This window comes from Engystomops pustulosus, chromosome 5 (genome assembly GCF_040894005.1).
Source record: "Engystomops pustulosus chromosome 5, aEngPut4.maternal, whole genome shotgun sequence".
NCBI classification, from domain to species: domain Eukaryota; kingdom Metazoa; phylum Chordata; class Amphibia; order Anura; family Leptodactylidae; genus Engystomops; species Engystomops pustulosus.
This window is the reverse complement of record NC_092415.1, coordinates 144,449,271-144,475,239: the sequence shown is the minus strand read 5'-3', so window position 1 is coordinate 144,475,239 and position 25,969 is coordinate 144,449,271. Positions and strand designations below refer to the sequence as shown.

The 25,969-nt window shown below is 40.8% G+C and overlaps 1 protein-coding gene across 2 annotated transcripts in view; it reads right to left on the bottom strand.

The window, feature by feature from the left end:
* ELMO1 (engulfment and cell motility 1) overlaps positions 1–25,969 on the bottom strand; it is a 222,522-nt gene that overhangs the window by 139,132 nt on the left and 57,421 nt on the right. The window contains exons 4-11 of one of the 2 annotated variants that reach the window (XM_072153299.1): positions 24,809–24,884; positions 18,237–18,287; positions 16,912–17,081; positions 12,042–12,077; positions 10,068–10,167; positions 2,895–3,046; positions 2,424–2,502; positions 1,165–1,209 (exon numbers count right to left, since the gene is read on the bottom strand). In XM_072153299.1, coding sequence (XP_072009400.1) covers positions 1,165–1,209; positions 2,424–2,502; positions 2,895–3,046; positions 10,068–10,167; positions 12,042–12,077; positions 16,912–17,081; positions 18,237–18,287; positions 24,809–24,884 — 709 coding nt within the window. The remainder of the gene's footprint in view (positions 1–1,164; positions 1,210–2,423; positions 2,503–2,894; positions 3,047–10,067; positions 10,168–12,041; positions 12,078–16,911; positions 17,082–18,236; positions 18,288–24,808; positions 24,885–25,969) is intronic. The other variant, XM_072153300.1, reaches the window with a different exon arrangement.

The window sequence follows — 25,969 nt, the reverse complement described above, 5'->3', positions numbered from 1 at the left end:
TGTGACCAGGGAGATGTCATGTGAGGTGCTTTACCCAGTTACATTTCCAATGTCTACCCTATGTATGTATGATCACATGGCAGTAATATGGCATGTTCACAACATGCCTCCATGGACTTATACTCCCCCCATGCCTCCATGGAGACATGCTGTGATTTCATGTGATCAGATACATAATTAGGGTAGACTGTGAAAATATAACAACACTTTGGATGGCATCAACCTGGTCACATGACATGAAGTGGCCAATGATATAACAGAGCTCTCTCTCAGTGTTCCACATAGCAGAATCTGTAGAAAGAGACCTGCCAATGAGGAACAAAGTGAGTTTAAGGGAACCTGTCACCAGGTACCTTGTTTTCCCTTAAGACAGGTTGAAAAAGCCCTTTACAGTTGCATTACAAGTATGCCTTTCTGCTTTCTCTAAGCATTTGCATTACAATTTAATTGTTTGTTATAACTAACCTTGCATCCTGACAGAATACTCTGTGTGGGAGCACAAAGGTAGAAGCTGAGATCTAAGAAGTTTGCAGGACAGACAAGACAACACAGAGGATTTTGTCATGGTGCAAGAAGGTAAGTTATAACACACAATTACATTGTAATGTAAATGCTCAGAGAAAGCAGAAAGCTATATTTTCAATACAGTGTGATGGGCTTCTGTAACCTGTCTTTAGTGAAAATGAGGTCCCTGTTGACAGGTTCCCTGAGCTCACAGCTCATATATATATATGGAAAAAGTACAAAGAAGCTTGCACAAGCAGTTTTGGGGTGCAAGCCACAGAAAAATAACATGAATTCATGTAGTTGCATACAGAACTCCACAAAACGGGTAAATCAAAAGGTGAATTTTATCATAATCCACTCACCTACTTAAAGGAATTTTACCAACCTAGAAACTAGAGATTTTGAGTCCAGTCTCAAAAAATAAAGGTCTGAGCATTATAAAAACACCTTACAGTAAAAGTGTTGAGTACTATAACAGAATGATTTACCAAGCTACATTTTAAAAGATATGTAAATAAAGTTGAAATAAATGAGAAACGTGTCACACTGAAGAGATAAATCTCTTACAGACATAAAAAATGACACAAAACACTCACATATCATGAAGACAAACATGCATGTGCAAAATTCAAAATCAATCTCATTTAGGAGACTCACACTTAGAGGAAAATCAAGAATGTCAATGCGGTCTTCAATATAATGCTGAGGGTTACAGTCAAAGGCAGCAATAAAGAGAGAGGAGCAGTGTATATTATTTCATAGCTTACATCTTCCATAGATAAACAATACTGTCCAAAGTGTATATCAGTATCTGGCTGCCTTATGCATGAAGATAAGAATACTGAAATTAAAGGAAATCAACCACCAGGATCATGGATTATAAACCAAATACACTTACGTGCTGGTGTCTGCCCCTTTATCAGGAGCTTCTCTTCCTTTAACTTCTTATGCCCTCGATATTTAAGAAAATATGCTTTAAAAACTATGCAAATGAGCCTAAGGGTCTCCAGGCTCCATAAACTTCTATAGAGCATGGAGCCCGTCAGGCTCATTTTGAAGACTTTTTTTTCATAAAAACATAAAAATAAAGAGCTTAAAGAAGAGCGAATCCTGACAAAGGGGGAACACACCAGCATGTAAGTGTACTTGGTTTATAATCCATAATCCTTATGGTAGATGATCTTTAAGGTGTTGTTTCATTTAGGATTTTATTTTTATTGGTTTGTGTATATGACCTGTGTATGTCTGTGTTTACAAACATAGTTACATAGTAAAGTTGGAAAAAGACATGTCTATCAACTTCAACCAAGGAAGGGGAGGGAAGGGATGTAAACTGACTACAAACACACCAGATTGTGACGATCTAGTCAAAATTTGTTACATTAAGCCTTTTGTTTTTGTATGGGTCACTACGGACGTGGTGATGCTACATATGTAGGGTTTGTATGGCGAGTTTCACTTGTTTTTATCTTCTATGCAAGTGTAATATGTAACGGGGCTCTTGGGCTTTTTTTTATTATTTATTACTTTATTTTTATCTTAAAACTTTTAAAAAAACAAAAAAAAAACAAAAACTATCTTTACTTTTATTTTACATGTCCCACTATTTAACATGGACAAGCAATCATTTGATTGTTTGTTCATTAAAATACCCTGCAATACTGATGCTTTTACTATGGATGTCAGTGGTAGATTAAACTGGCGTTTAAGCATTGATAACTCTCCCCTTTGTGCTATTTAGTTAGCCATTAGATTTCTTTGTTCTGTATCAACTCTGCTTCGCTTTGTAAATTAGTAATTTTATGAATTAAGACTTAGAAACTTTTCTTTGTGTATAGGTAAAAAGCAAGTCTTATTCTCACTTTCCTAACCAATTATATCAGTTCCCATTCCTGCATGTAGCTGTAGATACATACCTGTCTTGCTACGTCTGGGGCTTTGAGGAACAGTGCATTGATCACAGCAATAGCGTAAGTCTGAATCTCTTGATCTGTCCTTGGGTCAAAATAAAGAAGAAATGTGAACATACGAGCTTACAAGAAAAGTACATTTAGATCTAGCTCTTCTATTGTTGTCTACTTGTGGTAAACCTCAAATAATAAAAAAATATTATGGTGCAGAAGAAAGAGTGTCCTGCTCATTAAGCCAATCTTATGTATAAAGTTATTAGCTTTATTGCATAGAAATACAATTTAATATTTTTTCTGCTCCCCTTTTTCAGTATCAATCTTAACATTGAAGACTCTACCAATCAGACTTATATGGCATATGGAAATACCATAAAAATGAATGAAATAAAACTTGTTTAACAGTAGAAAAGGATGAGCCACTTGTGTTAAACTCGACATTAGTGTCTATAAGAGGACAGTGAAAAGATGTCTGTTTACCCTTGAAGGTGTGGAATTAACTGTCCAATTGAGATTTCCTGAGCAACCTTCTGATACAGATCATGACTGTTCAACACCATGGATTCAAGAATAGCTAGAGACCGCTGTAAAATTGAGGTATCCATCCCAGACTTGTTCACAAAGCTTGCAATCTGAGAAAGTAAAAGATTTAGTCAGATTGTCTCATAAAACCCACAAATTGAAACAATTAGTAAATCCTGAAGCTTCCATAAGAGTAAATTTCTTTTAATCCCACAATTAATTAAACAAGGTAGAAGTGAACGTAATGACACGTTCTATATATTGAATCCATTAGCACCATAACACAGTGACTAAATCAACTTTTAAGGCAATTCTGGAAAACTAATGTAAATAAATTTAAAAAATAAATAAAAAATGTTGTAATAATGTAATTTAAAACCATTTTCAGCATGAAGTAAAACAAAGAGTCCTACAAGAGACCTCATCTCAACAAAACAGAAAAACTAACGTTTAGAATAACTTCCCTGCAGAGTTTCTTCACAAACTGTGTGCAAGTATAAATAGGAGGATTGAAACAGTTTTAAAGGCTAAAAATATGCAAAAACCAAATATTGATTTGTTTTAATTTTGATTTGTTACTTTGTAGCATTTTTTTCTCACCTACCTTAACCTTTTGGTTTTTCCTATTTACCAACTAGTCATATCCCCTAATTTGGCAGATGGTGAATACGTTTAGGAGCTATGATTGAAAAACATTTTATGTGATATACCTTTTAATTGCAACAAAGTTCAAAGAGCAATACTAAGGGGAACCTTTTTTCTTTGTTGGAACTATATTTTTTGCCCATTTTTCCTTAAACTTCTAAATAGAGCCCCGTTATAAGGCATTTGGGATGCAGTGAACTCTGAGAAAGCTGGAACCCTTTAGCTACTAGAAGTGAGAAAACATGCATTAATGAGAGAAAGCCCAAGTTGGAGGAAAAGACTAGCATGGATGCTATATAGCAGTGATGGCGAACCTAGGGCACGCAGAGCCCTCTCTGCTGGCAAGCGTACCATCTCCCCAGTCTCATCAATGATACCTACCCCTGCCTACTGCTGCCTGCTCGTTCGCGCTTGGCCCACCCTGCTGCCTGCAGAGTCACGGGGTCCCGATTCCTGCTTGTCCCCGCCCTGCTGCCTGCAGAGTCGCGGGGTCCCGATGCCTGCTTGTCCCCGCCCTGCTGCCTGCAGAGTCGCGGGGTCCTGATGCCTGCGGGGTCCCGGTGCCCGCGGGGTCCCGGTGCCCGCTGCCTGCGGGTTCCCGATGCCTGCGGGGTCCCGGTGCCCATGCCTCCGGCCTGCTCCTGTGCTCCGACGTCACTGCTGCACTTAGTAAGTGGCCGCGGCTGCTGCACTTAGTAAGGCCCTCGATGTGTGTCTGTCTATGCTGGTGTGAGTGTGTGCTGTGTGAGTGTAGTGGAGTGGAGTGTGTGCTGTGTGAGTGTAGTGGAGTGGAGTGTGTGCTGTGTGAGTGTAGTGGAGTGGAGTGGAGTGTGTGCTGTGTGAGTGTAGTGGAGTGTGTGCTGTGTGAGTGTAGTGTAGTGGAGTGGAGTGTGTGCTGTGTGAGTGTAGTGGAGTGGAGTGTGTGCTGTGTGAGTGTAGTGGAGTGGAGTGTGTGCTGTGTGAGTGGAGTGGAGTGTGTGCTGTGTGAGTGGAGTGGAGTGTGTGCTGTGTGAGTGTAGTGGAGTGGAGTGTGTGCTGTGTGAGTGGAGTGGAGTGGAGTGTGTGCTGTGTGAGTGGAGTGGAGTGGAGTGTGTGCTGTGTGAGTGGAGTGTAGTGGAGTGTAGTGTGTGTAGTGGAGTGTGTGCTGTGTGAGTGTAGTGGAGTGGAGTGTGTGCTGTGTGAGTGTAGTGGAGTGGAGTGTGTGCTGTGTGAGTGTAGTGGAGTGTAGTGTGTGCTGTGTGAGTGTAGTGGAGTGGAGTGTGTGCTGTGTGAGTGTAGTGGAGTGGAGTGTGTGCTGTGTGAGTGTAGTGGAGTGGAGTGTGTGCTGTGTGAGTGTAGTGGGGTGGAGTGTGTGCTGTGTGAGTGTAGTGGGGTGGAGTGTGTGCTGTGTGAGTGTAGTGGGGTGGAGTGTGTGCTGTGTGAGTGTAGTGGGGTGGAGTGTGTGCTGTGTGAGTGTAGTGGAGTGGAGTGTGTGCTGTGTGAGTGTAGTGGAGTGGAGTGTGTGCTGTGTGAGTGTAGTGTAGTGGAGTGGAGTGTGTGCTGTGTGAGTGTAGTGGAGTGGAGTGTGTGCTGTGTGAGTGTAGTGGAGTGGAGTGTGTGCTGTGTGAGTGTAGTGGAGTGTGTGCTGTGTGAGTGTAGTGGAGTGGAGTGTGTGCTGTGTGAGTGTAGTGTAGTGGAGTGTGTGCTGTGTGAGTGTAGTGGAGTGTGTGCTGTGTGAGTGGAGTGGAGTGTGTGCTGTGTGAGTGGAGTGGAGTGGAGTGTGTGCTGTGTGAGTGGAGTGGAGTGTGTGCTGTGTGAGTGTAGTGGAGTGGAGTGTGTGCTGTGTGAGTGTAGTGGAGTGGAGTGTGTGCTGTGTGAGTGTAGTGGAGTGGAGTGTGTGCTGTGTGAGTGTAGTGGAGTGTGTGCTGTGTGAGTGTAGTGGAGTGGAGTGTGTGCTGTGTGAGTGTAGTGGAGTGGAGTGTGTGCTGTGTGAGTGGAGTGGAGTGGAGTGTGTGCTGTGTGAGTGGAGTGGAGTGTGTGCTGTGTGAGTGGAGTGGAGTGGAGTGTGTGCTGTGTGAGTGGAGTGGAGTGGAGTGGAGTGTGTGCTGTGTGAGTGGAGTGGAGTGGAGTGTGTGTAGTGGAGTGGAGTGTAGTGTGTGTAGTGTAGTGGAGTGGAGTGTGTGCTGTGTGAGTGTAGTGGAGTGGAGTGTGTGCTGTGTGAGTGTAGTGGAGTGGAGTGTGTGCTGTGTGAGTGTAGTGGAGTGGAGTGTGTGCTGTGTGAGTGGAGTGGAGTGTGTGCTGTGTGAGTGGAGTGGAGTGTGTGCTGTGTGAGCAGTGTGAGCGGAGTGTGTGCTGTGTGAGTGTAGTGGTGTGGAGTGTGTGCTGTGTGAGCAGTGTGAGCGGAGTGGAGTGTGTGCTGTGTACGCAGTGTGAGCGTAGTGGAGTGTGCGCAGTGTGAGTGGAGTGTGAGCGTAGTGGAGTGTGCGCAGTGTGAGTGGAGTGGAGTGTGTGCTGTGTGAGTGGAGTGGAGTGTGTGCTGTGTGAGTGTAGTGGAGTGGAGTGTGTGCTGTGTGAGTGTAGTGGAGTGGAGTGTGTGCTGTGTGAGTGTAGTGGAGTGTGTGCTGTGTGAGTGTAGTGTAGTGGAGTGTGTGCTGTGTGAGTGTAGTGTAGTGGAGTGTGTGCTGTGTGAGTGGAGTGGAGTGGAGTGTGTGCTGTGTGAGTGGAGTGGAGTGTGTGCTGTGTGAGTGGAGTGGAGTGTGTGCTGTGTGAGTGGAGTGGAGTGGAGTGTGTGCTGTGTGAGTGGAGTGGAGTGTGTGTAGTGGAGTGGAGTGGAGTGTGTGTAGTGTAGTGGAGTGGAGTGTGTGCTGTGTGAGTGTAGTGGAGTGGAGTGGAGTGTGTGCTGTGTGAGTGTAGTGGAGTGGAGTGTGTGCTGTGTGAGTGTAGTGGAGTGGAGTGTGTGCTGTGTGAGTGGAGTGGAGTGTGTGCTGTGTGAGTGTAGTGGAGTGGAGTGTGTGCTGTGTGAGTGGAGTGGAGTGTGTGCTGTGTGAGTGGAGTGGAGTGTGTGCTGTGTGAGTGTAGTGGAGTGTGTGCTGTGTGAGCAGTGTGAGCGGAGTGTGTGCTGTGTGAGTGTAGTGGTGTGGAGTGTGTGCTGTGTGAGCAGTGTGAGCGGAGTGGAGTGTGTGCTGTGTGCGCAGTGTGAGCGTAGTGGAGTGTGCGCAGTGTGAGTGGAGTGTGAGCGTAGTGGAGTGTGCGCAGTGTGAGCGTAGTGGAGTGTGTGCTGTGTGAGTGTAGTGGAGTGGAGTGTGTGCTGTGTGAGTGTAGTGGAGTGGAGTGTGTGCTGTGTGAGTGTAGTGGAGTGGAGTGTGTGCTGTGTGAGTGGAGTGGAGTGTGTGCTGTGTGAGTGTAGTGTAGTGGAGTGTGTGCTGTGTGAGTGTAGTGTAGTGGAGTGTGTGCTGTGTGAGTGGAGTGGAGTGGAGTGTGTGCTGTGTGAGTGGAGTGGAGTGGAGTGTGTGCTGTGTGAGTGGAGTGGAGTGGAGTGTGTGCTGTGTGAGTGGAGTGGAGTGGAGTGTGTGCTGTGTGAGTGGAGTGGAGTGTGTGTAGTGGAGTGGAGTGTAGTGTGTGTAGTGTAGTGGAGTGGAGTGTGTGCTGTGTGAGTGTAGTGGAGTGGAGTGTGTGCTGTGTGAGTGTAGTGGAGTGGAGTGTGTGCTGTGTGAGTGGAGTGGAGTGGAGTGTGTGCTGTGTGTAGTGGAGTGGAGTGTAGTGTGTGTAGTGGAGTGGAGTGGAGTGTGTGCTGTGTGAGTGTAGTGGAGTGGAGTGTGTGCTGTTTGAGTGTAGTGGAGTGTGTGCTGTGTGAGTGTAGTGGAGTGGAGTGTGTGCTGTGTGAGTGGAGTGGAGTGTGTGCTGTGTGAGTGTAGTGGAGTGGAGTGTGTGCTGTGTGAGTGGAGTGGAGTGTGTGCTGTGTGAGTGGAGTGGAGTGTGTGCTGTGTGAGTGTAGTGGAGTGTATGCTGTGTGAGCAGTGTGAGCGGAGTGTGTGCTGTGTGAGTGTAGTGGTGTGGAGTGTGTGCTGTGTGAGCAGTGTGAGCGGAGTGGAGTGTGTGCTGTGTGCGCAGTGTGAGCGTAGTGGAGCGTGCGCAGTGTGAGTGGAGTGTGAGCGTAGTGGAGTGTGCGCAGTGTGAGTGGAGTGTGCGCAGTGTGAGTGGAGTGTGCGCAGTGTGAGTGGAGTGTGCGCAGTGTGAGTGGAGTGTGCAAAGTGTGAGTGGAGTGTGTGCTGTGTGTGCAGTGTGAGCGTAGTGTGAACGGCGTATTACCAAAATTTTCATACTCCTCCTCGGGTAAAAATACTCCTCAAAAATGGTGAGAGGAGTATTTTTACCCTTCTGGAAAAATGTTAGTGCGACCTCTGATAATGGTGTTTATGCTATTTATGTGGTTGTAATGGTGGCCTCATGATGTCACAGTGTTATTTGTCTCTTGTATAGTGGTATTGTGGCACTATGGGGCTAAATTGCTTGCAATAGAATCGTCGCCTTTGGTTTGCAGTTTGGGCACTCGGTCTCTTAAAGGTTCGCCATCACTGCTATATAGGAATGACCCCCTGTATATATTGTAAAAGCAATAAACAAAAACAGCAGAAGGTATACTGTAATGAGGAAGAAACATCAATATATTTATTCTCTTTAAACTAACATTGCTGGACTGGACTGAATATATGAAGCATTGTTAGGTTCACTGCCAACACGTTTTATTGATTATAACGTGAAGATTTTACCCTCACGGGCACTTCAGCATTTACTAATTGTTTTAAGCTGCATTTTCTTACAGCACGGCACTGAGAAGATTTTATACTGTAGCTTCCAGCTGTTGCTCTGTTTGTAATTTTTATAAAGATTATGTGGGAGATTTATAAAGGCTTAGCTTTCATAATATTAGTTTTAAACTAAATTGTGTTGTAACAAGATGCAGGTGCACTCCTTTTAATCAATCTGGCTGCCCTAGAAACAGAAAACTAAATCTACACCTGCTATAGGCAAGGGCATTTTATCAAAAATAGGTGTCACTTTCTGTATTTCATTTCCAGTAACGCCAAATGGCAAGATGCTGGCAATGCATTTTCTAGGATAACCTCACTCACTTCTCTCAGCAGTTCTAAGCTGGTGAGTAAAAGTGCAAGTACAGCGTACAGTACAGGCTGACAAACTTCTCGGATGTTAATAATTAGTTTACGGGAACATGTAGCAACGATACACCTTGCATAGTACTGGGGCATAAAACTATTTCCTTAGGTAAACTACACTATGTTTGCTGGAAGGATATAAGGGTGTTTTACTGGTCTAATTTTAACACCTAGGTTTTTTATGATATCCTTTTCACAGAAAGTAATTATATAAATGCCAACCAGTAATATACAAACACGATTACAATAGTAAAAAAGAATAAGTCTTCTATATGATATGTAAGACAAAGATATGAGCAGAATGGCTCCCTGAGGTTGACATCAGCAACAAACATCCCTCTTGCCAAATGGCCCCCTGAAGCCTTTATTACATTTTGAGAAATTGTTTTCTGAAAAAAAAATTTAGAATCTGTAAGCAAGGACTTACCGTATATTTTCATCATGTCCAGATACTAGTGAAATCTACAGCTACACTGGTATAACATTTCTATGAAATCCCAATAAAGGTGCTCAAGCATTAAAATAAAAAAAAAACACTAAACAATCATCTATTAAAGGGAACCTGTCAGCAGATTTTACTCCATTAAACTACTACCCTCCAATTCCCTCTTTCCTATGCAATCATGCCCCTTTAGCCCAAAAAAACCTCCACCAAAGAAAAGAAGAGCCATATGTTGCCTGATGTTTGGAGGTGACAGAAAGAGTGTCACTCAGACAGCCTTATCTTCAGTTTTATGGAACATAGAAACATGGGGGGTGTTGTGTTGGCATACGATAAGTGCCACAGCCCTCTTGCTCCAGCCTCCTGATGTATTTGGTGGGGCGGCTGTGACTTGCACAGCAGCCTGTGAACTTTAACCACATAGAAGACCTAATAAATGTCCCCCATGGTGTCATGTTAAAGATAAGAATCCCATCTTTCAGATCACATTAGGCTTTTTAATGGTCTGTATTTCTGGTTCTGTCGGAGGTGATTCACAGAGTTTCTAAAAAAGACATTTCATACCTTATATGAGGGTGGTTGTAGGGGTAAAATCTTGTGACAGGTTCCCTTTAAGTCAGGAGTGGCACTACAATAATTGTACATAATAATTACACTTAAATTTCTGAGAATCTACCAATGTAAGCTTTTCATATAATAAAAGAAAGGCATAACTACAGGTTTTGGGCTTTCATATTGAATAATCTGCAATAGTACTTGATTATAATACATATAATCATAAAGAAATAATAAATACATGAATAAATCATATTACTGTATTTTTGAGATTCTGGGCAAATGGGACATGACAAAAGTCAAAGAGTAGTTTTCAAATTACAGATATATTCTCACCTTTTTAATAAATGCCACAGAAAAGGTATCCCAGGATACAATCCCGTGATCCATCAATTCAACAAATGCTGTCAAAGTATAGGAAAGCATGTCTCCGAAACTGTAACATACAAAAGAATACTACTTTAAATCTCTAAGAAAAACTTGCATTCTAATTGATTTGAATGCTGAACATTGATGAAGTGTTATTCACAAATGAATCTAGCATCATTTACACTGATCAAACATTTTAGACTTTTGACACTAGGTGTCACTAGAGAGCTATGAATAGAAGCCACATCAGTACAGTAAATGTCCACATATTGCAGTATATAACATATTGTGAAAGATATATACACAATTTTTCATTTGCATACAATTACTGCTGTAAAAACCCTTTTATTAAACCATAATATTTGAGTTCTTACATGTTCAATTTTGATGGATTGGATGAATATAGAGACATTCAGAAACTAATGAGGTGGAATTTTGGAAACAGGTTTACAGAGGCACTGAAACAATTAGCAGCTTCATAACATGGAGGTAAAAGAACTCCATATACTGTTAAATGTTGTCATATACAGTTTTTTATTGCATATTCTCGAATAAGGGTATAGTAGAACATGATGACAGTCTAAAGGTGTTCTACTCTGCTCTGTAGAATAAGACTCTATACATAAGACAAAACATGTTGTAATATTTGCCTCAATATGAATGATTGACCTTAATTTATAAATAACTTTATGATTTCTAGAGATTGACTGTGGAATTTCTGTTCACAGTGTATTACAAACATTTTCTACTACCGTTCCCAATTTATTATAAAGTCTAATATGCTCTAACAATGCACTAGAACATAAAACACTTTAGCTTTACTGTATTATGATAAGTACATTGTTACTTCAGCCGTATTGAGCTTGTACTGCAGATATCATTTATAATGATTTATTCAACATATGCGTTGAGCTCTACAGAGGAAAATGAAAACAGCCAATTCAAGATGAAGTTCTGATAAGAGAAAAACAAATCTTTATATAATATATAATAAAAATACATACAGACACTACAAAACAGGGCTGGGAGATTTTGCCTTAAAATGAAAATCTTGACTTCTTCAAACTTTAAAGGGGTTATCCGAGAGCTATGAAAACAGATATATGGCTAGACATAGCTGCTATAGCCCCTCCTGAAAAATAAAAAAATAAACTTGTACTTACGTCTGCGGACCCTCCAGATGTCTCGTGTTGCCTCCTCTCCAAGCCGTGCACTGTTTACAAGGGCATGGAAGCTCCAAGTTGATCAACCATGTCCACCCGACACCATTTTCAGCTCTGTATCAGATGCTGAGATAAAGGGACGAGTGGGCGTGGCCCAGAGAGCCGGAGGTGCGGGACACCGGGAGGGATTGCAGAGGTAAGTACATGCTTACAGTCCCAACTATGTATTTACCTGCCTATAACTGCGCCTCTATAGATCACAGAACCACCAGCCTGATGTAATATAATATGATTGCTCTTATCACAGACTTTAAGAAGTATGAATGTCGTTTTTGATTACTGTTGTCTTTTTTTTTTAAGTAGTTGGATAATTATAACTGAAAGTACAAGCCAGCAGGGCAGTCATGTCTGAATTATCTATACACAGCATAGCAAGCTAGACAACATTGTCACAGGCACTATTTTTAAAAGATATTTCTCTTATTTGTTAACCAGGTAGGGCTCACTGCAATGGGTAATGGCCACGTCTGGTGACTCAAGCACCTTAACTTGGATAACCTTTTCAAGTGTGCACATTACAGAAAAATACACCAAAATAGCAAATTCAATAGCATAGAATTCAATAAGAATGCCATTTTATCATACAGGTATACTACATGACACCTTTGAAGTGGTTAATAATGCATGGCTGGCCGTCAATGCAAGCTACATAGAAGCCATTTGAATAAAGCATTACAGAAAGAAAGTTAATGGTGGTATGCAAAGTAGGAGAACTTACCAGAGCTTCATAATCTTCTGCAATTTTTGATATTTACTGCAAAAATATAAATATGTTGAAAGTGAGCAAAAATAAAACTATAATATGTCCACAATAAATATGATTTCCATCAAACAGACAATCTGTTATTTTTTTTTCTAAGTTTCCAACATTTCTGGATTTACCTTAAAGCCTTAAACTACCTCCTTTTTGTCCACACTGGGGAATAAAGAAATTAGACAACTCAAGCCCGGAGATTGTCAGTTTTCATAAATTGCAGATCATCCTATAGTTTTCTACTAAGTATTTTCTGCATTTGTGGCAGATATTGTGAGGAACACTGCACTGTAAAAAACTGTATGGCATAGCAGCCCTCAGAAATTACATACATTATTTCAAGGACAAGTTCTATGATCCAGTCCGGATTTAATGCACAAATCCTTCTTAAACTGTTAAAGAGTGCCACCAGGGAAATTATAGAAGCTGAACTTGGCTTTTCCAGCGTACAGAATCACAAGTTGCCTAGCGCTAGCTTGGCAGAATCTGATATTGGAATTTTCCAAGATTTCCTTCCATCTTTGGGAGATGCTGAGGCATCCTCATAATATCCTCATAAATTCCGCACATTTACTAGCATTCCTAAATAAATCATATGACCTACTTTACTTTACAGCAATAGTAGATTAAATTCCACAGGAGTCCACGGGATAATACAGGGTGAGTTAAAAGTCCCTGGACACCTTTTTTATTGCAGAAACTAAAGGGACAATTACATTTCTGAATATCCCAGCATATAATGGGTAAGAGGGTATATATTTTAAGCTAGGTTAGAAACATGACTGCCATCATGAAAGCTGCCATACTGGATCAAGGGCAAGATTTTCCAATAAAAAGGTGGTCATGTAGCATATGAGAGAGAACAATAATAATCTCACAAACTGATTGCTGTAAATAGATTTGCAAAATTTCTGAGAACATTTGTCAGTATGTGCTATGTTGCTTCTAAAAAACAGTAAGAAACTCTCACATGCTACTGGGAACTACCATGATTTTACAAGTCACGTTTATTTGACATGTTGTCCATGGCACTGGATCTAATCAGAACCTGCATGAGACTCCATGGAGAATCCCTGTGTACATTGCTATGATGATGCTTTTTGATATGCTACCCATATGCTACCCATTTTTAGCACTCCCCCAGTACCCACAGAGCATAGTACATACAGTGCCAAAGTTTTTTTTACCTTTCTCTGCAATGTATTCTTTGACAAGGCTCTTGTCACCTAAAAGTTGCGATAGAGGTGCAGTTTCCCCACCACCCTTGGGAAAATGGTCCTCCAGTTGCTCATGGAAACCAATCAGAGCTTAGCTTTAATTTTATAAACATCTGTGGGAAAACGAAAATCAGAGCTCTGATTGGTTCCCATGAGCAATTAGAACAGTTTTGCTCTCAGACAGATTAGTATTTTAGTATCTTCAGATCAAAATCCCTTTAATTGTAAAAGGTTAATAGTTAACTGCAGAAGAGAACAAATGCATCTTGACACATGCAGCGGTCAGCATGTGTAGAGGCAGATCTAGCATGGTTCTCCTTGCGTCTCCGATGTGTTTTACTATTTCTATAACTGTATCATTTCTTATTCTATAAACAAATTTTTTTTTAAATGGAATTTCCATTTAGCACTGTAAATATTTGAATCTAGAAGTACATTTTACCAAATAATCCTTGGTGTAAAGAACCCAAATCTTTGTTCAGAAGAGAGTTTATAGGTTTGTTCTGAACAAGTAGAACATTTCCCTACGGCAAAACCTTTAATCCTAACAATGCCCCATAGTCTCATAACTTACAAAGCAAAGAGTAATTGAAGACACAGCCTCTTCCTTATTCCTTTTATACCCCTGCAGTAAATGGGATCCAACTGTGGTTCACATTTCTTTTAATTCCATTTTCTCAAAGGTATGATTTTGTAGATAAGGAAAATGGATAATGTCATTCACAGCCCACTTTTTGCTCCCATAGTAGAAGACCACTTCTTTAATCCCTTTAATTCTATAGGGTTCTGTTGTACTATAAGCTGCAATGTAAACATTGTGCTAGTCTTTTTAGCAGGTAATCAGCTTTATTCCCTCCCAAGCTTCCTGATCTTTGCGGCCTATTATAACAAATCCTTACAGCAAGTCTCTAATCCTGTATGAGCTGAATGTGTATAGAAACACTGGGCTGACATTAGCTTGAATCATGTATTTGATTATTCTCAATTAAAAGGAAGTTTCAACTTTAAAAAAGATTTTAGGCAAACTTTATGTCTCAAGACAAATGATTTAAGAAATTGGCAGAAAAGGAAATTATTCTATTAAAACTAATCGAAAACTGAGCAATGTCAAAGCAGGCACAGAGTAATTGTCACATCTAGAGAAATCTGAGGTGGGATGCAGTGCAAAGAAAAACATGTGTGATGTTTGTTAGCTCCGGATAAATATCTCTAACGCCAAGATCAACCTGATAGCTCACAATTTTCAGGAAGCAGGAACAACACCCAGGACTAGCCTTTACAGGGCACAGTGCCTAAACATTCGTACAATAATGGATAACTCAACATCAATTATTTATTTCTACTGTATGAGATATAGTTTAATCCTCCCTACTATGGGGGAACCCCCAATCTGAAGTCCCCTAATAGTGAGCCCTTGAATAGAGACTATGTGGATAATAATACAGATCCATTGAAAGCTAACAGGTCTATCACACACAGCCCACAGATAAAAGGTGATGCTGCCGCTGGGATTTGAAACACATGTATTGAGTGCACACAAAGAATTGACAGAAAATCCGTTGAAAGACTCTTAATAAATGTTATGTTTTATTACACAAGAAAATGCAGCAGGTAACAAGTACCCCTGATCCCGGCTCTCACCACAAATTGTGGACAACACCTCCCCTCCTTCAGTGCACGGACCGGTCTGGAGCACGACTGCACAAATGGCATAGAAGAGCATATAGCCACGAGTCCAGCACAATGCGGTTGGAGGTAAAATCACTTCTTTATTTTTCAAAGGTTAAAAACTCCCATAGGGAACATCACAGCAAGCGTCACAGACCGACGCGTTTCGACACAGCAGTGCCTTTATAAAGGTCTAATAAAAATACACATGGACTTACTATTTGAAGGAGCCGCATCCAAGAAGCTCCGCCTCGCACGGCTGAAAAAGCCTGTCACGTGATCGGAGTTAATTGAATCTAGGCTCGCACAGAAACACTAAAACATTGCATCACATATAAGAGAAATCTCCCCATTCTTGCGCGAGATCCAGACCTGTATAATCTTGTAAAGGATGGAGTTAGATTTATTCCAAAAAGGGCTCCCACTCTAGGAAACCAGTTGTCTCCAAGTCTATATCAAAACAGGATAGACAAAACCCCTCCTTGGCTTGCATATCTGGGCACCCACAAATGCGGGCACCGTGTCTGCAAGATGTGCTCGTATATTACACAGGGTAACTAAGTTTTTTCTTATTCCACGGGACAACAACACCCAGTGAAATCTTACATTAATTGTAATACTACATATGTCATATATGTCATCTCATGTACCTTATGCAGGGTCCAATAGGTGGGCGGTACCACAGGTCCACTAAAGATCAGATAACACCGACACTTGTCCGACATTACGAGTAACTCATTCAATGTGTCTCACGTCATTTTAGGGACTCGCATAACAAAGAATGCACAGGGTTCACATGGCAGGCTATTGAAAGGGTTAACCGCCCGAGGAGAGGGGACGACCATCAGAGAAAATTATTGAATAGGGAGTCCTTTCGGAATTTTTCACTAGAAAGCAGGACACCTAAGGGCCTTAATGCCAGACAAGATATCATCTTATGTTACTGATAAAATTGTCATTTAACACTTACTGTATCCTATGTAGATCTGATTTCAGCAAGTGTATAGTCCATATTACCATACTGCCTTATTTCATATTTTGTGCACTTGATGTTCTTTTCTTTTTTCTGTTTCTTCTTTGACAACATTGTATACTTCATGTCCCGCTTCGGGACATTTAAGATGCATGTTCGTCAAGAAACGATTTGAAAAACTATGTATGATACCCATTTCCTTTTCCATGTTGACATCTCGCTTACTATGCTATGTTTTATTTATATGTGATACAATGTTTTAGTGTTTCTGTGCGAGCCTAGATTCAATTAACTCTGATCACGTGACAGGCTTTTTCAGCCGTGCGAGGCGGAGCTTCTTTTTATTTTCTTTTTATTAGACCTTGATAAAGACACAGCTGTGTCGAAACGCGTCGGTCTGTGACGCTTGCTGTGATGTTCCCTATGGGAGTTTTTAACCTTTGAAAAATAAAGAAGTGATTTTACCTCCAAGCGCATCGTGCTGGACTCGTGGCTATATGCTCTTCTATTCTATGTTTTATTACAAGTACAATAGGCTAGTGTTGCCAGGAATATGTGTATGATGGGCATATAGTTGGTTCTGTATAAAAGAAAGTAATAACATAAACATTAATTTGTTGCATATGTAAGTGTCTTATTTATGACCATAGCCTGCTGGGAATTCATTTGAAACATATGAAAAAGAAGAGGAGCATATTTGCTCCTTAAAAAAGGGTCTGTACAAATCTAGACCAAGCAGACAGTATAAGACATAAGTAACCATATTTGTATTTGAGCATTTTAAAACCTACAAGTACAATGGCGGCCAATATATCAAGTTCAAGTATCCGAACATTGTGGCCTCAAAAGCATCAACTTTTCAAAAAGTATCAGCATTGGCCACAGCAGAAAAGTTTTAATACATTAGCCCTGTGGTATCGAGAGAAAAAAAAAACAGCCTTGTTCTAGAATATAAGAATGTTTGGAGGAAACTTACTCTGTGCCACTCTCCACCATTTGTGTGAGAAGGTAAATACCATCCAGGTTTATGAACTCTTGAGCAAATGTGATATCTCTTGAAGACTTGGCCAAATCCTTTAGTGCTTCTAGCTTGACGTCCATACTTGAAGACTGTACCCTCTCATGGAGCTTTTGTGCAGTGTGAGTCTAAGCACAGACACAAAGAACTGTAGATCAGTACATTTTTTTATCATACAGAGAGTACACACATAAAACCTGATGGAAAATAATAAGGAAGAAAACACTCTCTTATTTATGTACATAATATAAAGTTTTTTTAAAAGCTGATATGCTTTACAACTGCCCCATAGCCAAAGGCAGCATTAGTCCTGAACAATCTCATTGAGGTCTTTCAAGAAATATCCCAGCATGCTCTGTGTAGACAGGAGGTGTAACTATGCGGTGACATGACCAATTCTTAGTAGTGGATGGAATTGTGTTTTTCTATGTGTTATTCGCTTGCTGTAGTCCTACTTGTAATATGAAGTCTTGTAGCCAGAGAACAAATTGCAGGATACTGTACTTTTTATTCAACACAGATAGTGACACAAAGAACATAAAAACTTAAATTTACAAAAAAAGGCAAGTGTTTCTGGAAAAAGACCTAGACATAATGCAGTGCTCTACTCAAGATAACCACAGATGACATTTATAAATTATTAAATGGTGTTCACCGTAAATATGCCTTACAAATCATAGAAGGTAATTTAATACAAGATGTTTAAAGGGAACCTGTCACCAGGAGACCCATTTTTAGCACTCCCCCAGTCCCCACAGAGTATAGCACATACACTGCCAAAGTGTTTTTGTATTAAAAATTGGTTTTACAGAAAAAAAAGATATGTTATATTGTACCTTTCATTAGCATCTGCTGTGTGACTAGGCAGTTGCCAAATGGGAGGGTCTGGAAAGCAGCAGCCCCCCCCTCCCCCTTGGGAAACATGTGACCTTTTCAAATATATGAATAACTCCCAACACTGATTAGCTGTAGAGGAGCAGGGGGCGTCGCTAAGCCCAGTGATGAGTGTTCTCATATATTTGAAAAGGTCACATGGAGAAGCAATTTCCCAAGGGTGGGGGGGGGACTGCTCCTTTGCAGCTCCTCCCAAAAGGCAACTGCCTAGTCACACAGCATATGCTAATGAAAGGTACAATATAACATATCTTTTTTTCTGTAAAACCAATTTTTAATACAAAATCACTTTGGCAGTGTATGTACTATGCTCTGTGGGAACTGGGGGAGTAAATGGGTCTCCTGGTGACAGGTTCCCTTTAAGAATCAAAAGGTAAATTAGTACTTACAGGTGAGGACGTCAGCCGTAGAATGGCTCCATTTTTAATTTCATTGCGATTCTAAAACAGTAAAGTGATATCACATGAAACTTCCTTCTATTCCCATTGTTTACAGAACACATCACATGCATTGCTATATTTCCATATCCCAAAGCCATTGTTTTTCTTAATAGAATCATATGATTGTTATAGGAAAGCTTTTAATGGCTTTGTTTAGCCAGAATACTGGCTTGAGTGATTGTTTTTTCTATGTAAAACGAGTATGAACATTCAATCCTCTTCGTCTAATGAAGCTACATATTAACACTGCAACCCAGAACATGTCCAAAAAACACACACACATTATTTCAAACCATCCCACCATTATTTCTAACTATGTTTTGCCGTTCTGACTCAGGTTCAGTTATTACACGGCTACAATGGTGCACATCTAAAAGTTACTTTTAGATTTGTTTCTAGATAAATAGTTTTTATATTTGGATTACCGCTGTGTCAGGGAGCATACAATAATCTATCTATGTGAAGCTCAATGAAATTTTCAGCAAAAAAAGTTTGGTGACACATGTGGATTTAATGTTCCTTTAGCTGCATAATTTGGTGAATACACACATAAGGGATATGTACATCTACCTGTTTTTAGGAGAGCATATTTTCTTTATAAAACTACACAAGATTTGTACAGATTTAAGTGGAAATTTAGAATTTTCATTTACATTTTGCTGCAAAGTTGCATGAAGGTGGTTGTGTGTATTATTTAAAAAGATATTTTTGTATACAGGTGGTGATGTTTTCATTGCATTTTCTTTTCAATAATTTGTGTTTGTCATAAAGTTGCATGATGGTGGTACGGGCTGTCAGTTCTTATCAAAACAAATGCAATGGCCTGGTTCCGGCTACGACTAAGAACCTATTGGTTCGAAAGGCATCAGTTTCTTTTTACTATGGACGTCTACTGATGTTTTTACATTATTAATTTTTCTAAAGTGGATTTTTTTAAAAATAATTTTTGCATGCTGTTGGGAGCTGGGCAAACATTGCCGTTTTTTGCAATCGCCTGCTTGTCTGCTTTCAAGAAATATATAGGTTTGAGGGGTACCTTTCCTTTTTAATTGGTTTAATTACTATATTTTGCAGGTTGTGAAGGTCTTAAAATTTCTAGCTGAAAAGCAGATATTTGGTTATTTCAGTTTTAGTGAGATTATGATAATTTCTTCATTTAGACATATGACTATGAAGTATCTTCGAAATCTAGACATGTTCATCTATTACATTCATAACAATACTTATTATAGATAGTGATGCTAATGCATCACACTATGACACATTTTTTATCACACATTCACGTGACAACACTATCTGCACCAACTGTAAAGTGTAATCATGAAAATGGATCTACAAAGGATACTGGCATACAAGATAATGAAAAGCAACTGTACTGGGTGCCACTGCCATGTTCTTTACTTGCACGGGCAAGTATCTTTGGGGTGAGACAAATAAAAAGCTGGTACTAAGATTTTATAGTGTGGTGTAGTGTTATTCCTATCATTAGTAGTCTGTTTTATTTATAAATAATGGTGAAACAGAAATTAAAAGGTGTGTGCATGTCTTTGTCAGGAGAAAAGAAACTCCTAGCCAAAATTTGTTAATGGGGTTGTCCATAAAGAATAAAAATTGTTTCCAGACAGTAGCTTACTGCAAAATAAACAAATAACTTATTCTTATCTAAAAGTGTTGTCACTGACACCCTAAGAGAACATTGCTAAAAGTGTTTTGCAATGAGCAGTTAAAAGTGAACACAGCCGCAAAGGCTGAGGGAATTATAAATTCCAGAAAATGATGATGTAACTGCTGTCATTATCTGTGGAAAAACAAAATTTCCTAACCAGACCAAACCACAAGTTCCTTTTTCCTATGTTTACCTTGAACTCTTTTATCCAGTTGGCTGGAAAAATATATTTCACAGTTGCATTAGAGCAGACAGTGCAGATAAAAAATACATATAAAGCAAAGTTAATTAAAAGAAAAAAATCTTCACCAAATATTTGGTGAAGTGCATGTGATAAAAGCTGCATACAAAATAGCAAACGGAAGGGTTATCTAGTGTCATTTTATAGTGTTTAGAGTCAATAACATACACTACTAGTGCAGGGCTGCATCTGCCTTGAGGCAGGATGAAAATCCTGCCTCAGGCGGCAGATGACAGAACCCTGAGGGAGGTGGCGGTGCACAGCCCAATCACCGTATGCATGCATGTGTAGTGCTTCTGGATGCCCCTGCTGGCTTCCTGTGATGTCCAGCAGGAATAGTGCTGCTTGGCGCAGCAGTTCCACATACAGCTGATCCTCGGGAGAGTAAGCCCCGCCCACCAGCTCAGAGCTTCTGCCGGCAGTCAGCAGACTTGTTCTGTGTGCTGCTGCTGTCTCCCCTACCTCTCTTGCACTGTTCTGGTAGTTTACAGGAGGGAAGAATTAACAGTGACACAGGAAGCCGAACAGGAGGACAGGAAAGTGATGCAACAGAAGCCCAACCCCCTCCCTGAAGCTGACCCCTCCAGCAGCCCACACTTTTGTCTCCCCTCAGCTGCGCACTTCCTCATCAGTGGCCCAGTATTATCTTATGACCCCCCCCCCCCAGCTGCTCTTCAGCCTCCTCCATCTCCCAGCTGCTGCATCATCAGAAAAAAATGTAAGTAGTTATTTTTGATATGAGTGTATTGCATGTATCTGTGCATAATATGAATATATATGGGATGTGTATTTGTGTATATGCACATAGTAAGCGTGTCTGTGGGATGTGTATATGCACGTAGTAAGCGTGTCTGTGGGATGTGTATATGCACGTAGTAAGCGTGTCTGTGGGATGTGTATATGCACGTAGTAAGCGTGTCTGTGGGATGTGTATATGCACGTAGTAAGCGTGTCTGCGGGATGTGTATATGCACGTAGTAAGCGTGTCTGTGGGATGTGTTTATGCACGTAGTAAGCATGTCTGTGGGATGTGTACATGCACGTAGTAAGCATGTCTGTGGGATGTGTACATGCACGTAGTAAGCGTGTCTGTGGGATGTGTATATGCATGTAGTAAGAGTGTCAGTGGGATGTGTATATGCATGCAGTAAGCATGTCTTTGGGATGTGTATATGCACGTAGTAAACATGTCTGTGAGATGTGTATATGCATGTAGTAAGCGTGTCTGTAGGATGTGTATATGCACCTATTAAGCGTGTCTGTGGGATGTGTATATGCATATAGTAAGCGTGTCTGTAGGATGTGTATATGCATGTAGTAAGCGTGTCTGTGGGATGTGTATATGCATGTAGTAAGTGTGTCTGTGGGATGTGTAAATGCACGTAGTAAGTGTGTCTGTGGGATGTGTATATGCATGTAGTTAGCATGTCTGTGGGATGTGTATATGCATGTAGTTAGCATGTCTGTGGGATGTGTATATGCACGTAGTAAGCAGGTCTGTGGGATGTATATATGTGCGTAGTAAGCGTGTTTGTGGGATGTGTATATGCATGTAGTAAGCGTGTCTGGGTTATGTATATGCATATAGTAAGCGTGTCTGTAGGATGTGTATATGCATGTGGTAAGCGTGTCTGTGGGATGTGTATATGCATGTAGTAAGCGTGTCTGTGGGATGTGTATATGCATGTAGTAAGAGTGTCTGTGGGATGTGTAAATGCACGTAGTAAGAGTGTCTGTGGGATGTGTATATGCACGTAGTAAGAGTGTCTGTGGGATGTGTATATGCACGTAGTAAGCGTGTCTGTGGGATGTGTATATGCATGTAGTAAGCGTGTCAGTGGGATGTGTATATGCACGTAGTAAGCGTGTCTTTGGGATGTGTATATGCACGTAGTAAACATGTCTGTGAGATGTGTATATGCATGTAGTAAGCGTGTCTGTAGGATGTTTATATGCACCTATTAAGCGTGTCTGTGGGATGTGTATATGCATATAGTAAGCATGTCTGTGGGATGTGTATATGCACGTAGTAAGAAGGTCTGTGGGATGTATATATGCGCGTAGTAAGCGTGTCTGTGGGATGTGTATATGCATGTAGTAAGAGTGTCTGTGGGATGTGTATATGCATGTAGTAAGAGTGTCTGTGGGATGTGTAAATGCACGTAGTAAGTGTGTCTGTGGGATGTGTATATGCATGTAGTAAGAGTGTCTGTGGGATGTGTATATGCATGTAGTTAGCATGTCTGTGGGATGTGTATATGCGCATAGTAAGCGTGTCTGTGGGATGTGTATATGCATGTAGTAAGCGTGTCTGGGATATGTAGAAGCACCTAGTAAGAGTGTCTGTGGGATGTGTATATGCATGTAGTAAGTGTGTCTGTGGGATGTGTATATGCATGTAGTAAGTGTCTGTGGGATGTATATATGCATGTAGTAAGTGTGTCTGTGGGATGTGTACATGCATGCAGTAAGGGTGTCTGTGGGATGTGTATATGCACGTAGTAAGAGTGTCTGTGGGATGTGTATATGCATGTAATAAGAGTGTCTGTGGGATGTGTATATGCACGTAGTAAGAGTGTCCCTGGGATGTGTATATGCACGTAGTAAGAGTGTCCCGGGGATGTGTATATGCATGTGGTAAGCTGCTTATAAAGGCCCATGGCACTCACTATGGCAAATTAATAGTGAGGCAAAGTGCACCGGATAAATGAAGACTGGAAGAAATAATCTGGCGCTCCCTGCATGCGCAAAACTGAGTGCAGCGGTTGTTTTCTGGTCACTCAGTTTTATGAACGTTCGCCACAATAATGTCTGGCTTGCCAACATACATATGGGGCACAGTGTTATGTTCAGATGCTCTTCTGCTTTCTCTCCATTTATTACATATGTATGCGCAAAACAAGCCGATCATACATGTGTAGCTATCAACTTAATGAAGGTTCATCTGCCGGCAATCACTATCTGTGTTCAGAATTTATTAGTCTTGCATACTTTGATACTTTTGACAGTGGCGTGTGAGTCTCAAAAAGACTGGTGTGTTCATGATGCAGTGATGCACAGTGCTTGTACTGTACCTCACTGCATCAGGAAAGGTCCTTCACAACCTTTAAAGGGAACAATACTTTAATGAGGGGTGCTGTACACTTCAATAGATGAAGAGTGATGTATAATATATTAATATGGGGGGGGGGGGCATTTCAGGTATCGCCTAAGGCAGCAAAAAGACTAGAATTGGCCTCGTACTAGTGTATTGACCCAGAGTGGGGTCCCTATAAAAGTGTGTGTAACCCCTGTGGTGCTGGGGGAGATAGTCACTTTACTCTTGCCAGTCACATCACGCGGGCTCAATTTATTCCTTTTAAGCCCATGAGTGAGGTGAAATACCAATGCCACCAGCTGGTCTTACCTGCACTTGCAATGTTTTCATTATGATATTTGAATATGTATGATTGTTATTTATTATGACTACTCTCATATGGTAGAAGGGGACCATTTAAGTATTAAGTTAATAATATGGGTTTCGCCCTAGTTCTGGTGTGGATTATCAGAGGATAAGTGATGTAGCAGTGTTAAGCAGGGGAGATACAGAAAGCCAGCACACAGGCTTTAAGGGCTACAGAGCTTCATCCAGCTCCAAAGCCAAGGAGACATTTGGTGTGCCCCAGCCTCAAGCCTGAGGAAGCCATCTAGGCCAGAGCCACATCCTGCAAACAGCCAGTTATCCATCTTGTCACCAGAGACAGCCTTGGCATTGGTGTTTCTGCTGTTGTTGCATATGGTTCCAGGAATAAAAACACTTTTCTTTTTTCTAGACAACTTATCCACAAAATCATAGACAGTCAACGTATTTTATAGACACCATGGAACCAAACACCATTAAAGGACACCTGTCATCAGGTCTCTGTCACTATTTCTGTCACCTCTACCTGTTGGAGCAGCTCCCAAGGATCCCATCCCAGCCTTTATCTAGTCAATTCATACATTAATCATTATAAAATCATATTCAGAGGCAGTGATGTCCCCCCTGTCCCCCCTCCCCTTTCCTCCCTCCCCTTTCCTCCCTCTGCTCATGTCTGTGTGTAATGTATAGTAAAGCATAGTTAGTGTATCTGCTGACATGCTGCATCCTCCTAATACACAGAGACACAGACATCAGCTACACAAGTACCTGACATGTTCTGCTATAACATGGCTGCATCCTGGAGCTGTTGTATCTTTCACATACACACACACATGCACACACAGGCTGCAGGAGGCATGGCCACGTGCAAGCACATGGAGCAGCTGTCAGTCAAGCCCTGGGGGTGTGGCTGTACCTCCCACTCATGAATAAGCTGGACAACTTGAATATGTTAATGCTTCATTGGACATTTCACAGGTCATTTGTATACAGATTAAGGACCTCATTGCTTAGGTTTACAGGCATGTAGAGGGACAATGAAGGGATAGAGGCAATGCTTTCTAATGGCAGTTTATGAAAATATATTTAGTTTAGGGGGGTTATTTTGCATGACAGGTTCTCTTTAATGTCAAACTTTTGCAAGTACAAAGCAGTTCTGAAATAAACAAACAATCTAAACAGAAAACAAATTAGCCTTAGGAACTCATACTTACTTTTTCTGTTATATAAAATCCAGAGCCTTCAGCATACTGGAGTGCCAGGTCTTCATGATTCTGAATAATTGACCAGCTAAAAAATTTAAATGATTCATGTTAGTTGTCAAACACTGTAAAGTTCTCATTCACTAGTTTAATAATAAAAAGTTGCAGTTTGTTTTTATAATCAAAGCATCCAAAGAACTCCATGTAATGATTAGCAGATTTGTGCATTGCATTTTGTTGCTTTATCTCCAATAAGAGAGATGCATGGAAAAAATGTAAATACATACGGTATTCAATTGTCTTAGGGCACAAAGAATGATTTGTTTTAAAGTTACAATTAAGACTGATGACATCGCTACAGAGTTCTTTTTAATAAATTCACACCATTGTATCAAATGTGCGCTGAAAACCGCCATCCACTAATCACTGTATGACTTTGTGGCGCTCCCAAGATAAGAAAAAGCCACAGCATCCGATGTAATGAAGAAGGCAATAAGCCTTTATTCACACAAACCTGAAAAAATCAGCAACGTTTCGATTCACCATGAATCTTTGTCAAGCATGCATGACAAAGATTCATGGAGAATCAAACGTTGCTTCTTTTTTCATACAATCTTATACACCAGGATCTTGGGCTGCGTGCATCACCTAAACTAGTGTCCAGAAGCTATACAGGTTGCTGTCTTTCTTCTTTTTTGCAGTGTGTGGTGGTCACCTTATCTTTGGTTTAATGGCCATTGGGCAACTATACGGGTTACATGATCAGGATTTTGCTTGCAGTTAGTAAAGCTGGTTTTTGTTTTAAAATCATTATAAAATGTGCTAGTCACTACTATATTTTAAAAAAGGCATTCATCTATTTAGGAGAAATCCACATTTAGGTTTTTTAGAAATACAGGCGGTCCCCTACTTAAGGAAACCCTACTTACAGACGACCCATAGTTACAGACGGACCCCTCCGCCCACTGTGACCTCTGGTGAAGCTCTCTGGATGCTTTACTAAGTGTCTGCAATGAAGCTTTATTTATAATCCTTGGACCCATTACAGCTAAAAATTTTGAAACTCCAATTGTCACTGGAGCCCCAAAAAAAAATTTGTCTGGATCTACAATTATAAAATATACAGTTTCGACTTCCCTGCCCAATGTTTCCCACTCTGACTTGACCTACAAT